Genomic DNA, 17,782 nt, shown 5'->3' with positions numbered 1-17,782 from the left:
TTTATTTATTAAAAAGATTTTATTTATTTATTTGACAGAGAGAGAGAGACAGCAAGAGAGGGAACACAAGCAGGCGGAGTGGGAGAGGGAGAAGCAGGCTTCCCGCCGAGCAGGAGCCTGATGCGGGGCTTGATCCCAGGACCCTGAGATCATGACCTGAGCCAAAGGCAGATGCTTAACAACCGAGCCTCCCAGGCGCCCCACTTTGAGTTCATTTATTGAGCCTATTATATATCAGACCCTAGGCAAAATATAGTCAAGTGGTAATTATAATAGTCAATTATCATGTTACATAATAACTGATTGAATAACTTTTATTAATCTGTATGGGGTATAATTCCATACAACAGCTACTTGTTATATATCTTATATTACAGTTTGCAATTATTTATTACATAATGCTTAATATCCTTTTTAGAGGATGTAAGCTCCTTGAAAATAGAACTCAGCTTTGCTCATCAATATATACTCAGCATTTAGCACAGCATTGGATACATATTTCTTGAATGAACGAAGTAGACTCCAGTGGGAGCCCCTAAGAAGATTATCTAATCTAGACTTTGAGATTAGGGGCAACTTCCAGGGGAGAGAAAGAACAAGAAGAATGTTTCAGGCAGAGGGAACAGGATATGCAAAGGTTGGAGATTAGAAAGATCTTGCCTTATTTGAGAAACTAGAAGTTCTGTGTAGCACACAGTTGGAGTTGAGAAATGGCCAGTTAGGAAGCTGGGGAAGTATGGAGAGGTGAAGTCTTGAAGGACTCTGTAAAGCTGTCTTGTGGAGTTTGGATTTTTATCTTGGTAATACTGAGGTATTATTGAGGGTTTTAAGGAGGAAAGAGACTTGATCAAGTTTGGTTTTTGTTTTTAATATTTTATTTACTTATTTATTTGACAGAGAGAGAGAGAGCACAAGCAGGGGCGGGGTGGAGAGGGAGAAGCAGGCTCCCTGCTGAGCAGGGAGCCCAATGTGGGACTCGATCCCAGGACCCTGGGATCATGACCTGAGCTGAAGGCAGGTGCTTAACCATCTGAGGCACCCAGGTGCCCGATCAAGTTTGGTTTTTAGAAAGATCACTGTGGATGCCGTGTGGAGAATGGATAAGCAGGCAAGACCAGGACAGGGAGATAAGTCAGGAGGTTTTTGGAATAATTCTAGTTAGATAGATATGATGGTGACCTGAACTAGGGCAGTGGCAGTGAGGATGGGGAGAAATGGATGGGTTCAAGAAGTATTGAGCAAGTAAAATCAGGTGGACTCAGGGATTGGTCATGAGCACCAGAGGAAAGAAAGACAAAGGATGTTGCCCAGATTTCAGTTTGGTTGTGTATGTTTGCAGAAAAGAGTTAACACAGGAGACATGACAACATCATCTTTAGAAAGTCCTGTTTACAAGGTTGGCACTTCACTAGCATATGGGAACTTGATTGGTAAACAGTTCCCCACACTGATACAAAGCTTTCCATAAATGATACGTGGCTCAGTGTGCCTAAACTGTACAAACAGTAGGTTTCTATTGAACCTTACCTTTCTGGGAGTGTAGAGTTTTGGTTTATGCTAGAGGGTTTCTATGTGACCAACCCCCAATAAAAAACCTGGGGCACTGAGTCTCTAATGAACTTCCTTGGGAGACTGTATTTCATATATGCTCTTCCAACTCTTTGCTGGAGGAATTAAATGTGTCCAGTGTCACTCCACTGGAAAAAGGACTCTTGGAAGCTTGCTTTTCATTTCCTCTGGACTTTGCCCCCATGTGCCTTTTCCTTTGGCTGATTTTGCTGTGTTATCTTTTTGTTGTATTACATCTTAGCCATGAGTACAACTATATGCTGAGTCCAGTGAGTCTTGGCAAATCACTGAACCTGGTGGTGGTCTTGGGGACCCTGATAAAAAAGTATTTTCACCAGGAGAAGAGAATACAAGAGTGAGAGCAGGTTTTACTGGGGCAGTGGGGATTGAAAGATACAGGTTCTAGTTTGTTATATTGCATTTGTGTGGCTGGTGGGATATCTGTGTTTTCTGACACTCAGGAGCAAATTCTGGGTTGGGGATACAGATTTGAGCATTATCAGCATTTGGATAGCACTTGATACCAACATAAATGAATTAGATTGCCAAGGGAGGGAGAGTGTGAAATCTGGGAGCATGGGCATTTAAAAGGTTGGGCAAGGGGCGTCTGGGTGGCTCAGTTGGTTGAGTGTCTGACTTTTGGTTTCGGCTCACGTCCTCAGCTCGTGATCTCAAGTGTCGTGAGAGCAAGCTCCATGCTCAGCAGGGAGTCTGCTTAAAGATTCTCACCCCCTCCTTCCCTCCATCCCTCTCTTTCTCTCTCTCTAATAAATAAATAAAAAAAATAAAAGGTTGGGCAAAGGAAGAAGAGGCCCAGGAGTTAAACAAGGAGCCAGAGACATGGGAAGACAACAAGAGAGGGATCCCATTAGCATTTATTGATGTCTTGCTTGGGTCAATCCCTTCTCCCACCCCTGCAAATATCCCCACAAAAGTCAAGGGAAGAGTTTGTTTGAAGAAGAACAAATTAGTTGACAGTGTAAAAAGGGCGGCATGAAGGCCAAATAAGATAAGGACTGATAAACTGTGTTTAGTAACAAGGAGGTTGCTGGTGAGCTTAACAAGAGCAGTTTCATTGGAATGGTTGGGGCATAAGATTCATTGCAAGGGATGGGAAGGAATCATTCTGCCTGTTAGATGATAGGACCATGTTTGATGGAGTAAGTTTGAAGTACAGTTCTATTTCAGTGTAATAAATGAGTAAAAGGTAGGAAATTATGACTTGCAAGGCAAGAATTTACAGTTTGAAGAGACCAGAGAGCATCTGCTCAATTTACCAATCACCTCAATTTATATACGCAGAAACTGAGGTCCCAAATAAATGCCTTGACCAAAGTCCTGTGGACAGGCAAGGTCAGCTGATGCTGTTTAGATCAGAAATACAATCTTTTTTTTTTTTTTTAAGATTTTATATATTTATTTGACAGAGAGAGCACAAGCGGGGGCGGGGGGGGGGGCGGCAGGCAGAGGGAGAAGCAGGCTCTCTGCTGAGCAAGGAGCCCCATGCGGCACTTGATCCCAGGACCCTGGGACCATGACCTTAGTCGAAGGCAGACGCTTAACCAACTGAGCCACCCAGGCATCCCCAGAAATACAATCTTGATTTCAAAGACACTTACTTGTCATTTCCGGTATGGTGGGATATGCAGTCAAGGAGGTATTTGTTCAAGGTTGGAGATGAACAGCTTTTATAATGATTCCAGGTTTGAGATATGTCAAATGAAATGTCATTTTCACTTTCTACTACCAGTGCCAGACTGGCCTCTCTTTTTGGACTGGATCAGACATCTGCTGGCCATGGAAATGAATTCTTCCAGTACACAGCCCCAAAGCAGCCTAAGAAAGGCCCAGGAGCAGCTGCAACAGGTAAGTGAAGAGGTTAGGATTGGTCCCTAACAGGTTAGTTGGAAGGATAAACAGCCTTCCAAAAGTGACATGCCAGGTTGTCCATCCTCAGTCAGTCTGGCCAAGTTCACTACCAGTGGTACATTCCTCTCTAAGCTCTGATATCCTGAATTCCAGCACCTAGATAGTATGCCCTTTGTTGGAAGCTGGGGGAGGAAGGTCTCAGGCAAACTCTTTTGCCCCACGTGAACCGCATTCTCTAAAACTGCCTGAGGCACTGTCCAATGTTTTGGCAAGAAGGAAGAGCTGCTTTTCAGTTCTTTTACCTGGATAGGTTAGATGTATGCTGACAGTGACTTTTTCCCAACTGGACAGTGGTGCTCAGTGCTCTCTCCCCTGTACCTTTCATCATGATGGAGACACACTGAATGAACATTTGTTGAATGAAAGGAGAGAAAGGGGCAACTAATATTTCTAAAATGCCTGCTTTCAGTCTGGTCTCAGGTACTTACATAAATTGCCTTATTTAGTTGTCTCAACAGTGCTGTGAAATAGGGAAGACTACCACCAGTTCAGAGGCTCAGAGAGGTTTAGGGACTTGATCAAGGTCATACAGCAGTAAGTGACATAGTTGAAATTTGAACCCTGACTTGACTCACTCCAAAGCTCTTTCCTCTACACTTTGCTGTCTTTCTGTAAGAACCTGAAGAGGAGTGGGGGACTGATAGAAATAGTCCTGAGCAGAACAGGTGGTAAGGGGCATTAAATTGTTTGTTGAATGAAGATGAAAGTATCGAGTGCCTTTTACATGTTGGGCACAATCCTGGCACTGAGGGTTTGTTAGATTATTGAGAGTTGAAGAGTTGCAACAGATATCATATGGCCCATAAAACTAAAATATTTACTGCTTGGCCCTGTACAGAAAATGTTTGTTGTCCCCTGCTCTAAATCTTACCTGTCACTTTGGGCAGCTTTGCTATAGATTGCTGGTCCTGTTCTCCAAGCCATGACCAGGCCAGATTTCTAGTAGGCTCTGCCTTTACATTTCCTCTGGCACAGCTCTTCATCAGCAGTGTGTTTCTGACTCAGTTTAAAGCGGTTGAGTTAATGGATGTGGATAAAAATAAACAGCCTCAGTCCCCAGCCAATGAGGTAACTTGATTTTGTTTTAATTAGAAAACAACAACTATGAGTTAATTATACTTTTAAAGGGGAGTTATAGAGGCGTTTCAACTTAAAAATTACCTATACAGTCTTATGTAGGCATTTACAAAGAAAAAATAAAGTCGCAAGATAGGAGATCCTCTCTGTTCAAGGGATATTTGTGTAAGAAGTCTTTGCGGGGAAAGTGACTGCAGCATAGTTCTTGAATCCCTTCAGATTTCAATATAAAAATAGAGCAGATAGAAAAGACAAACCTATGGGTAATATTTACAACAAATCCAGTTGAAAAGGTATCTTCATGAATATCTCAAAATACAGGCAGGTCTGGACAAACCACTAACAGCTCCAAGGCTTATGTGGTATCAGCATTTGCATGGGAGAAAACAGGGTAGCAATGGGTTATCTAAATCTGAGCATGGAAGAACCCCAAAACAGCCACCAGATGTTCATGGAAAATATGGCAGGTGAAGCCGAAACTGGAAAGTGTTTTGCCCACTCTGGTTGTGGGTAGGTACAAGCGGTTGATAATGGGGACTGAAAGAACTGGAGCAGTCTTGCTCCTATGAACTTTTTTTTTTTTAAGTAGGCTCTATGCCAACGTGGGGCTTGAACTCATGACCCTGAAATCAGGAGTCACATGCTCTACCAATTGAGCCAGCCAAGCATTCCACTCCTATGAACTTTTGAAACTCATCCCCTAGGGTGATCTTGTAGGACAGGTCCCCACACTCAGAAGAACCAGCTGGGAATGGAATTAAAACTGAGGAGGATGGGGATATAATAGAAGTGAAGGAGAAAAGATATAGATAAAAGTAGGGCTAGAAATAGAATCAGGAAGTCTCAGGAGGAAACCACCATATTTTTGAGCTCTATTCGAAAGCAACAGAAGAGGGAGCTCTATGAAGTTAAGAAAGCCACCTTGAACCCTACCGCTTTCTAGAAGTTCGGAAAAGCAAATTTCGCATTAAAAAGAGCAGTAGGAATTTACCAGAATCCAACTCCATGTCAAGTAATGAGAATACTATCCTTACAGACAGTGAGAGCTCTATTCTGTGAGAATGTTTCTTACTGAATAGATCAAAAACTACAACCACCTGTTAACATTAGGAAAATAATATAAGACATGAAATGAGAACCTAAATGAGATTAGAAAATCTCAGAAGTAAGTGACAAGACTCAGGAAAGAATTAGAGACATAAGAAAAATTTCAGAAATGAGGGCTAGGGACACCCAGGTGGCTCAGTCGTTAAGCGTCTGCCTTCGACTCAGGTCATGATCCCAGAGTCCTGGGATTGAGCCCTGCATCAGGCTCCCTGCTCCGCGGGAAGCCTGCTTCTCCCTCTCCCACTCCCCCTGCTTATGTTCCTTCTCTCGCTTTGTCTGTCTCTGTCAAATAAATAAATAAAATCTTTAAAAAGAAAAGAAATGAGGGCTAAATGAGAAGGAACACAAGAATGAATAAAAACAGCAGATTATACCGGGCGCCTGGGTGGCTCAGTTGGTTAAGTGACTGCCTTCGGCTCAGGTCATGATCCTGGAGTCCCGGGATCGAGTCCCGCATCGGGCTCCCTGCTCGGCAGGAGTCTGCTTCTCCCTCTGACCCTCCTCCCTCTCATGCTCTCTGTCTCAAATAAATAAATAAAATCTTAAAAAAAAAAACAACAACAAAACAACAACAACAACAACAACAAAAACAGCAGATTATACCTGAAGAGAAATAGAAGGTTAACAAGAGGAAATTGTTAAAAAATAAAAAATTTAAGAGATAAAAATGTTCCAAAAGAAAGTGTGACAAATATTAAGGATGGCAAAGAAGATTCAACACATGGAGAGAGAGTGTGTGTGTGTGCGCACGTGCACGCGTGTGTGCACAGAAGAAAAAAAAGGAAGGGGAAAAGAACAGACACTAACAACTGTAATTCAAGAAAACTTTACTCAGGGGCACCTAGGTGGCTCAGTCATTGTCTGCCTTCAGCTTAGGTCATGATCCCAGGGTCCTGGGATCGAGCCCCGCATCGGGCTCCCTGCTCGGCGGGAAGCCTGCTTCTCCCTCTCCCACTCCCCCTGTCTAGTCTGGTCTTCGTGTTTTCCTTATTATTTTATAAAAACCTCTCTCTCCCTCTGTCAAATAAATAAATAAAATCTTAAAAAAAAAACTTTACTAAAAAAAAAAGATTTGTAAGTACATATTAAAAGAAGTCCTTGTCGGTGGGGCATTCAGAATCTGCAATACTGATTTTGGAGAAGAAGGGCTGCTGAGCCAATGAGAAGATCCCATCTGACTTACCCTTCTAGCAAATCCATGAGCAACCTTCCATTTCTAGGGTATTAGATAGCGAGATGAGAGCGTACTGGGAGAAGCAGAACTAACCTGAAGGAGGATGCTAGGCTGACCTTGGGGAGACAGTGTTTTTTCTCAGTGTTTCACACCTGTCCTGATAACCTGCCTCTGGCCTTAGTTACTTTTTTTTCTTAACAGCTGGCTTATCAGGAGAAAAATTTTATTGTCGTATGACGTTCAACTGGACAGTACTGGTTGAATTGACAACTATGTTGTAGGTTTTTATAAAATAATAAGGAAAACATGAAGACCAGACTAGGACAGCAAGCAAACAGCGTAGGTGGGTATTCATCAAAACAAAACAAAACAAAAGGACCAGTACAAATCTATAGAAAATGTTAAATCTCTGCTTCACTGTAATCAATAAATGCAAATGAAAACAACAGTAACATGGCATTTCCCTTTTCCCTACTGTCCCTCTTTGGCTGGTAAAGATTTTTTTAAAAGATCGGCTCCTGTTGTAGGCAAGAATGCAAAGCGGGCATATTCACACTGCTAGTGGGGCTGTAAACTGGTGCGACATTTCTCAAGGGCATTTGGGCAGGACATAACAAAACCTTAAAATGTTTTACACTCCTTCACCCCATAATTCCAGTTTTAAGAATTTATTTTAAGAAAGTAATTAGAGATACATACTAAGATGTATGTTTTCAGGATGTTCACCACAGCATTATTTATAATGGAGGAGAATTGGAAACAGTTCAAAGAAATGTCAAATAATAGGACATTGGATAAATTCTGGCCAAGTCATAATACAGTATTTTATGTAACCACCAAAAAGCATCTTTAGGGTTATTTTATCTTTGTCTTGGAGACTGTTTTAAAAGAAAAACTAGGGCACCGGGACGCCTGGGTGGCTCAGTCGGTTAAGCGTCTGCCTTCAGCTCAGATCATGATCCCGGGGTCCTGGGATCGAGTCCCGCATCGGGCTCCCTGCTCCGCGGGGAGCCTGCCTCTCCCTCTGCCTCTGCCTCTCTCTCTCTCTATCTCTCATGAATAAATAAATAAAATCTTTAAAAAAAAAAAAAAGAAAGAAAAACTAGGGCACCTGGGTGGCTCAGTTGGTTAAGCGACTGCCTTCGGCTCGGGTCATGATCCTGGAGTCCCAGGATCGAGTCCCACATCAGGCTTCCTGCTCAGCAGGGAGTCTGCTTCTCCCTCTGACCCTCCTCCCTCTCATGCTCTCTGTCTCTCATTCTCTCTCTCGCAAATAAATTAAAAAAATAAAAAAAGAAAAGAAAAACTAGTACTAAATGAGAAAAGGAGGTTGTCAAATTATATCATAAATTTCATTTAAAAACTAAAAGAAAAAAAGCTGTGAAGTTTATGTGTATTGAAAAAGGACCAGGAATAAATGCATCAAATTATTAACATTTATTTTTAATTGGTGAGACTACAGGTCATTTTTATTTTCTTTATCTGTTTCTGCATTTGCTAAGTTTTACATATTATAGAGTACATGTACTCTATAATCAGACAAAAAGATGTGTCAGTATTGTTAAAAAACAAAATTCAACTGCGTAAATTTTAAAGATCTTTTTGGCTTTAAATGACTCATGAATTGGGCAGCATCCCATCCAACAGATAGAAAGGAGCTCTGAGGAGTTGCACAAAATGACTTTTATAGGCAGAAGGGAGCAAGAACAAGGAAGTTACAGTAGGCAAAAAAGCAGGATGATTATTGCAAGATTGCTTTCCTCAGGGGATGGCAGGGATCTGTCATGTAGATGACCTAACTAATGCTGAGCAGGGAATTCCTGATTGACTGGTTTCAGATTCCATTTCAGGGAGAGCCGAAACTGTTAAGTAAGTCTCAGTTTAGTGACATCTGTCGGTAAGTCTCAATTTGGTGACTGGGACTTAGCATAAGTGACTCCATCTTAAGCCTGTCATCTTGTTTTTAAAATACAAAAGGAAAGAAAGAAATCAAACAGGGATACTTCTTTTTTTTTTTTTTAAAGATTTTATTCATTTATTTGAGAGAGAGAGAGCACACAGAGGGGGGAGGGTCAGAGGGAGAAGCGGACTCCCCGCCGAGCAGGGAGCCCAATGCGGGACTTGATCCCGGGACTCCAGGATCATGACCTGAGCCGAAGGCAGTCGCTTAACCAACTGAGCCACAGGCAGTCGCTTAACCAACTGAGCCACCCAGGCGCCCCAAACAGGGATACTTCTGAAAGTAAGTTCTTGGTTTCCATGTCTGTGCCAATGTTCTCACTATTCTTCCATCAACACATAAATGTGGTGAGTATAAATATGCAGTTTTCTCTAAATACACTGTTTTAAAACATTAGTGTTACCCTGAATCACTGGAAAAGTGAAGTAGTGAATATGATCTGAATATCATCATTAATTTTCTAGCCTGAAATAAGGGAAGGAGAAGTAATTTTATTTATATTAGAGCTGGCAAAATACTGGAAAAAGAAAAGAAAGTAGATGGAATATGACCTCGCTTTTTGGGCAGGGCCTCTTGTCCAGCTCCGAGACTTGTTTGGAGTGGAACCAGAGTTGGATTCTATCCTGGGCTCGCTGCTATCATCGTGTCATCGCACTTGGGTGCTTAGAGCTCCCGTGTCCTCATTCCCAGATGAGGTCATAGGGCTGTTCTGTGGGTCAGATAAAGATAATGGCCGTGAAAACATTGTACCACCTAACTGTAAGATGTAAAGGAGAATTTTGAAGCTGCCTCAGTGGTTAAAAATCGGTTTTAAGAAAGACATGAATGACATCTTTGTTTTCTTCTTCATCTTTAGGAAATCAGGTGCCAGCAAAAGCAGCCCCCACTACAACAGGCACCTCCACCGTGTTGGTTGCAACAGCAGTTCATGCGTATCGATAGTAAGTAGCTGAGAAGGAATGCTTTCTGAAGTTGGGTGTGGGATACTGGCGTAAGCTCCTGTCTTTTCTCAATAAGCCTCTGTTGGTGGCCAAAGGAGCTACACAGTTAGGCTGCACAGTCCTTCCATAGGCAGAGGATCAGTAATGCTTTTTAACATTTCGGTTAGAGAATTCTGCACATACAACTTTGGAGAGCCATTGCTTTGTATACTCTCTCTAGGAAGTGCTTGTACCCTCAACAACTGCCTTCTTAAGTGCTCACTCCACTGAGATACCATGAATAGATATTCGGAGAGTAAAGAAGTTGTATAAGAGCTTTAAGTTATAAACTGTTTTCTTGAGGCGAAATGACTAGATTCCTCACTTCTCTGTGGCAGAAGACAAAGCTGTTCTACTTAGTTTACGGAAGTATTAATACCTATTATTTTTCTTGCTTCTGTAGCACAAATGGTCAATATATAAAGCAGGGCAAGTTTGGTGCTGCAGTGCTGGGGAATCACACAGCCAGAGAGGTGAGAATGCCCCCATGTCTCGTGTACACTCAGGTGTCCCGTATCATACTGATGAGTTAGTTTTTACCTCGACTTGCCCAATGTCTCATGTGTCAGAGGATTAGAATGATGGTTCGTTTTGAATGTGAATTTTTAATATGAGGTACATAGTAACATTCATAGTCACATCTTGCTTACTATTGTGCATTAAAACAAATCCAACCATGCAAAATCTTTTAAGTTTGACCTTTGTGATATGGTACCAAAGACTTTGGAGAGTTTTAGAGTAAACCATTTACCAAGGACATCCCTTTGTTAGGTAATGAAAAACACTTAGTGTTCTACTTAGAGCATTCTGTCTTTATGCCTGAATCAATGACCGGTGTTTATCCTTTGAAAGTTTGACAGTGAGGTGGGCAGTGGATCGCACAGCATAGTATTGGTTTGGGTCAAAAAGAAATGTGGCTAGAAGCCCCAAGACTTGATTTCCTTATGTGGGTTGTATCTAGGTTCAAATTCTGCTCCACAGGAGCGCCTGGGTGGCTCAGTTGTTAAGCGGCTGCCTTGGGCTCTGGTCATGATCCCAGGCTCCTGGGATCGAGCCCCTCATCGGGCTCCTGGCTCAGCGGGAAGCCTGCTTCTCCCTCTCCCACTCCCCCTGCTTGTGTTCGCTATCTCACTGTGTTTCTCTCTGTCAAATAAATAAATAAAATCTTAAAAAAAAAAATTCTGCTCCAGAATGTTTTAAACATTGTTGAGAGAAGCATAAGAAATTCTGGCATTTCAAAGGTCCAGTGAACTAAGGGCCACGCTCCTAAGACACTCTGAGACACAGATAAGATGACCTGTTCAGGGTAACTAATGTAATAGACAACACTCATTTGTATTAAAAACAAACAAACAAAAAACTTAACTGTGGAAATTTGGAAACACATATAAAAATTGTGGGACTCGAATAATGAACCCCCAGAAACCCATTCCTAGGCTCTAAGAGTTATTAATCTTATTTCATCTTGATTCCAGCCTGTCTTCCTTCTTCTGCTCAGAGTATTTTGACTATATCTCCAGCATACAATTTTAGATGTAAATACTTTAGTATATATCCCAAGGATTTTTGTTTCTAACATAACCATTATCCAATTATCACCTGAAAACCCCACAAAAAAAATTTTTTTTACGATTTTTATTTATTTATTTGAGAGAGAAGGAGAGACAGTGAGAGGAGAGGGAGAAGTGGGCTCCCCGCTGAGCAGAGAGCCCGATGCGGGACTCAATCCCAGGACCCTAGGATCATGACCTGAGCTGAAGGCAGGCGCTTAACAACTGAGCCACCTAGGCATCCCTAATATTTTTTATCTCATTTACTACCAGCTAGTGTTCAGATTTACCTGATTGTCTCTTTTTTTTTTCCAGATTGTTTTAATCAGGTCTAATAAGGTCCAGACATTGCAATTGGTTGTTATGTCCCTTAAATCTTTCATTCTCCTGTCCAGAGGTAAATGATGTCTAGTTGTCCCTGATATTGTCATATAGTAGCCATCCATGATTATTATCTGGATGTATTAATTCATTAGGAGTTGCCATTTGGATTTTAAAAATCTGGTATCGGGACTTCACCACCCTTCACCACCAGTAGGAGGTAGTAGGTTGTGGCAGGCAGCAATTCCCACTGCAACAATTATAAAGAAGATAAATTGCAAAAATTATATTTAAAATTCACTGGAGAGCTGTGGAAATGATGAGGACTAGATGAACTAAAATTTCAGAGAGGGAAAAGCCATTGAGCTGACTATTTCCTTCCCTTGGTTCTTTCACTGATATGATGCCTAGGAGTGGCATGGCATGGTCAGGTATGGCCCAATCAAAGAGGCTACTGAGGGGAAGAGACACCGGCAGACGCTAGAGGAGCTCCAAGCACAAGATTGGTTTTTCCCCATGGGACATTTGCAGAGTTCTGGGATGGTGCAGAAGTCCAGGGGCTATGCCGGAAAGGCAGAGGGAAACTTCTTCATCTCGTGGTGCACAGGAGATAAAAGTCCTACTATAGGGCTGGTACCTGGAATAAGCAACAGCAACGACTTTCCTCTCAATACATTTGCTAGATTTTGAACTTCATGGGGAGGAGGCTAAAGAACTCAGCTCAGAGGGGCACCTCGGTGGCTCATTCAGTTAAGCGTCTGAGTTCGGCTCAAGTCATAATCTCAGGGTCCTGGGATGGAGCCCCGCATCGGGCTCTGTGCTCAGTGGGGAGTCTGCTTGTCTCTCTGCCCCTCTCCCTACTTCTGCTCGTTCACACGCTCTCTCTCAAATAAATAGATAAAATCTTAAAAAAAAAAAAAAAAGAATTCAGCTCAGAATCTATGATGGGCAGAACTTTCAGGACCGAGGAGTCAGAGAGCTTCCAGGCTCTCAACCAAAAGCCAGGGAAGATAATAAATACTTGAGAATAGGGGCAGCCCAGAAGTGGACCAACTATTGATAAATCTCTGATCCTTCCCCGAGCAGTTCAGTCTCTATGATCAGACGGAATTGAGGTTTCAGCCCCTCATTCTATCTGCCTAACATAGGATAAGGAAAGTCTTTTTTGGTGCAAGATTGTATATCAGCCGACACAGTCCTTCCCTCCCCTGTGGAATTGAATTTTAGTCATTTGCTTAACTATGATTGTGCGTGTGCGTGTAGTAAGTGCATATGAAACGTAGTATTTGCCACTTGAACCATTTTGAAGCACACAGTTCGGTAGCATTAATTACATCCGCGATATTGAGCAATGATCGCCGTGGTCTATTTCCACGTTTTCATTACTCCAAGCAAAAAAATCTGTGACCTTTAAGCAATAACTTCCCTTCCTGCCTTCCATTATTTCCTGGTAATGTCTACTCTACTTTCTGTCTCTATGAATTTGTCTACTGTAGATATTTCATATAAGTGGAATCACTTACAGAATCTGGCTTATTTCAGTTAGCGTAACGGTCTCAGGATTTATCCATGTTATAACATATATCAGAACTTCACTCCTTTTAGGGCTGGATAATATTCCACTGTGTGTATGTAACACATTTTTATTTTTTTTATTTTTATTATTATTATTTTTTTAAAGATTTTATTTATTTGAGAGAATGAGAGACAGAGAGCATGAGAGGGAGGGGGGTCAGAGGAAGAAGCAGACTCCCCGCTGAGCAGGGAGCCCGATGCGGGACTCGATCCCGGGACTCCAGGATCATGACCTGAGCCGAAGGCAGTCGCTTAACCAACTGAGCCACCCAGGCGCCCATGTAACACATTTTATGTATCCATCAGTTGATGGACACTTCTGGTTGTTTCCACCTTTCAGCTATTGTGAATAATGGTACAGTGAACATTGACATACAAGTATATGTTTGAGTACCTATTTTGAGTTCTTTTGGGTATATACTAGAAGTGAAATTGCCTTGTCATATGTTAATTCTTTGTTTAGCTTTTTTCTTTTTTTTAAGATTTTATTGATTTGTCAGAGCGAGAGCGCACAAGCGGGGAGGGGGGGCAGGCAGAGGGAGAGGGAGAAGCAGGCTTCCCACGGAGCAGGGAGCCCGATGTGGGGCTCAATCCCAGGACCCTGGGATCATGAGCTGAGCCGAAGGCAGACGCTTCACTGACTGAGCCACCCAGGCGCCCCTATGTTTAGCTTTTTGAGGAACTGCCAGACTGTTTCCGCAGTGGCTGTACTATTGTACATTTTCACAAGCAATAGATGAGCGTTTTAAAAATGGCCATTCTAGGGCACCTGGGTGGCTCAGATGGTTGAGCGTCTGCCTTCAGCTCAGGTCATGATCCCAGGGTCCTGGGATCCAGTCCCATATCGGGCTCCCTGCTCCGCGGGAAGCCTGCTTCTCCCTCTGCCTCTCTCTCTCTCTCTGTCTCTCATGAATAAATAAATAAAATCTTTAAAAAAAAAAAATGGCCATTCTAGTCAGTATGAAGTCATACTTTTTTATTGTTTTAATGTACATTTCCCTAATGACTAATGATGTTGCGCATCTTTTCATGTATGTGTTGGCCATTTGTAGATCTCTTGTCACCCTCATACCAGTGAAAACACCAACAAAATAATTGCTAATTACAGTAAAAGAGTAAATAAGGCCAAGATGAGAAGAGATGAAAGTGGATAGTGAGAAGATAGAATTTAAAACCTAAGCTTTAAGGGATCTAGTGAGTTTTGAGTTTTATACCTCTATGCAGCACAACCCCTGACATCTCGCTGATGATTTTGTATTTCCTTTTAACTTCGGTTTTCTTTTTTTCTGGCCCACCTTTACTTGAGTACAGTATAGGATTCTTCTTTACATCAGTCAACAACAATCAGTTACTGTTGCCAGGATTCATCTGAACTTTGAGCTAATGGTAAGACTTCTCATGTTGGAATCATCAGCTCCTTTGGGATGGGTTTATAGGAGAAATTGGTCTGTATGTACCTGGCGGGAATTAGATCTACTGCTTCAGCCCCTGGACATCAGAGTGGATATCTTAACAGAGCCTCTCGAGAAGGTCTCTTGGCCGCATTCTGGGAAACAGACCAAGGGGTGGTTGTTGGAGGGAAGGAGAAAGTTCCCTATCTCTCTCTGGGTCCACCTGAGTCAAGGCCCTTCTCTGTGAGTTTAAGCAGTCAGATTTTTGCACTCTGCTGCCTGTCGTTGAGTTATCCCAACATCTTCTTTCCCCAGGTTCGGCCCAATAACTATAGCACTTTTTATGATGACCAGAGACAAAACTGGTCCATCATGTTTGAGTCGGAAAAGGCTGCTGTGGAGTTCAATAAACAGGTAATACCATCTTACTCCTCCTGTGAAAGGCCAAACACTAGCCTGGATTTCCCTTGATTTTAGGAAACTATATGGAAAATTCATAACCTGCTATGTTTTGTTAGTGACAAGCATTAAAAACCCACTAAATTTGTCACTTGAGCTTATTGTATTTCAAGGAGATAATAGGAATACTTACTGAAATTGCTTGAAAATGAGACTTTAAGAGAAAAAAGGCTTAATGCAAACTTCTTTAAAACATTTTCCACTTCATAAATTATCTTAAGGAATAAATAAAACTGTCATTTTTTTTAAAGATTTATTTATTTATTTTTATTTGAGAGAGAGAGAATGAGAGAGAGCGAGTACATGAGAAGGGGGAGGGTCAGAGGGAGAAGCAGACTCCCTGCCGAGCAGGGAGCCCGATGCGGGACTCGATCCTGGGACTCCAGGATCATGACCTGAGCCGAAGGCAGTCACTTAACCAACTGAGCCACCCAGGCGCCCAAAACTGTCATTTAAAAATAGTGCTTTAAAAGAATTTTTACAAAGTTAAATGATCCTTGTAGAACATTTAGAACAGCATTTTTTTTTTTTTAAAGATTTTATTTATTTATTTGACCGAGAGAGAGCGAGAGCAGGAACACAAGCAGGGGGAGTGGGAGAGGGAGAAGCAGGCTTCCCGCTGAGCAGGGAGCCGGATGTGGGACTTGATCCCAGGACCCTGGGATCATGACCTGAGCCGAAGGCAGACGCCTAACGACTGAGCCACCCAGGTGCCCTAGAACAGCATTTTTTTAAAAAATCATTTGAAATCTTACTGCCCAAAGTAACCACTATTAATGTTTTCTTTTTTTCTATGTGTAGTGTACATAAGTAAGTATACTCCTTTAAGAGTTCAATATCTTGCTATGTATATGTATTTTTAACAATGTATAATGTGTCTTTCCCCACCTCATGAAAAATTGTTTGGAAACATTTTTGAAATTTGCATGGTATGAATGTTCCTTAATTTATTTAACCATTCTCTTACTTTTAGACATTTAGATTACTCTCCATCTGAAATAAAGGATACTGTAGCAAGCATTGTTGTGTATAATTCTGTGTCCTTTTTTTCCCCCCCGATCATCTCCTCGGGCTAAATTTCTAGAAGTGGAAGATTGGGTCAAAGAGTCCAAATATTTCTTGGTTCTGTAGACAGTTTGGCATACTGCTTTTCAGAGAGATTGTACGATTTCATATACATATCTGTTCTCTCACTATACCTTTGCCAACATTTAAAATTATCTTTTTTTTTTTTTTTTTTTTTAGTCTCATATGCTTGGTAAAAAACGACATCTCATTGCTTTAGGTAGCATTTATTTGATTGTAATAATGAAACTTTTCTTTTAAGCAAATGAGTAGCAAATTTGTAATGTAGACCATGTTAAAAAATTAACAGTAAAGTAAGTATTCACAAAGATGTGTTTGACTCTTTTGTCTAAGATTTGTGCTAAGATGATATGACTAAGTCTGTAGGTGGTGGGCATGCAAATCTGGGAATGTAGCATGGTTTTATAAAGGGCCTTTTTTCTAGCTTACTGTCTTTAGAAATGCCTTCTGAAATTGTTCTAGAAGCTCTCCTTTCTTTCATGGGTTCCCAAACACTGAAACAGTAAGATCCTTATAGTAATGCTAGCTAATGGTTTTTGTGTACTTACTGTTATTTGCCAGGCACAGTGCCAAGGACTCTATTTGTATTTAGCTCAATCTTCATAACTACCCTAGGAAGCATGCAGAGTCTTTAATCTCCATTTTACAAAATACCTGTATGAAATAAGGTTCACAGAAGTTATTTGGCTGAGGCCGCAAGTTAGTAAGTGGCAGTGCCCAGATCTATACCCCGATGGTCTGACTCCAAAGCCTTACTCTTAGGCACTTTGATTCCTGGCAAGATTACGGACTTTGGAATGGTTTATTTGTAAACATGTAATCAGTTTTGTTAGTGGATACCACTGTTTGGAAACATTAGCAATAATGGAGTGAATATTTACCGAGCTTACACTGAGTTTATGCGGCTTTGGTTTCATCTCGCAGGTGTGCATTGCCAAGTGCAACAGCACCCGCTCCCTGGAGGCAGTGCTCTCCCAGGACCTCACTGTAGCAGAAGGCCCTGCTGTAGAAGCTGGAGATTCTTTGGAAGTGGCCTATACCAGCTGGCTCTTCCAGAATCACGTGCTGGGCCAGGTAAGGAAATGTAGCCTACAAGCTCATTTGTAGTTGAAATCGCACTAGGACTCTTCATATGTAAGGTGTTATTACCATGAATTGCTGCTGTCGGCAAATAGAAATCTTCTAGGAACCCTGCTTTGGCTGCTTTTGGGGCACAGCCATGAAATCCTATCAGGTTAAATCTGCTCAGTGCCACTTTGTCTCTTCTGTTTAGAATGGAAACCCATTTCCTAAGTATCATTTTTGGTAATTGTTCATGTGTATGTCTTGTCTTCCTATATCGGTTTTAAACTTGAATTTATTCTTATGGGATTAGGTCTTAAAACTTCTTTTTAGAACTTCCTCCCAGTTGTTTGTTTTTTGTATAATAGATACTATAAATAGAGGGGACTTGTGTCTTAATATCCCAAAGGCAGTATGATATAGAAAGAGCTTTAGACTATGATTCAAAAAAATATACATTCAAGTCCCAATTTAGCCATGATGTGAGTGAACGTTTCTCTTCAGGTATTTTAAGAACTACCCCCCCCGCCCCCCCCCCCAGT

General features: G+C 41.6%; 1 protein-coding gene across 1 annotated transcript in view; it reads left to right on the top strand.

Annotated features, from left to right (window-relative positions):
- Positions 1 to 17,782, top strand: part of FKBP15 (FKBP prolyl isomerase family member 15) — a 61,157-nt gene that overhangs the window by 8,157 nt on the left and 35,218 nt on the right. The window contains exons 2-7 of the mRNA XM_045882957.3: positions 3,320 to 3,435; positions 9,673 to 9,757; positions 10,200 to 10,269; positions 14,554 to 14,628; positions 14,949 to 15,047; positions 17,103 to 17,252. Of these exons, the coding sequence (XP_045738913.1) occupies positions 3,320 to 3,435; positions 9,673 to 9,757; positions 10,200 to 10,269; positions 14,554 to 14,628; positions 14,949 to 15,047; positions 17,103 to 17,252 (595 nt within the window). The remainder of the gene's footprint in view (positions 1 to 3,319; positions 3,436 to 9,672; positions 9,758 to 10,199; positions 10,270 to 14,553; positions 14,629 to 14,948; positions 15,048 to 17,102; positions 17,253 to 17,782) is intronic.

This window comes from Mirounga angustirostris, unplaced genomic scaffold (assembly GCF_029215605.1).
Source record: "Mirounga angustirostris isolate CCGP_5_RB_7025 unplaced genomic scaffold, mMirAng1.0.hap1 SCAF_15, whole genome shotgun sequence".
In the NCBI taxonomy this organism is placed as follows: Eukaryota; Metazoa; Chordata; class Mammalia; order Carnivora; family Phocidae; genus Mirounga; species Mirounga angustirostris.
This window is presented reverse-complemented; position numbering and strand designations above follow the sequence as displayed.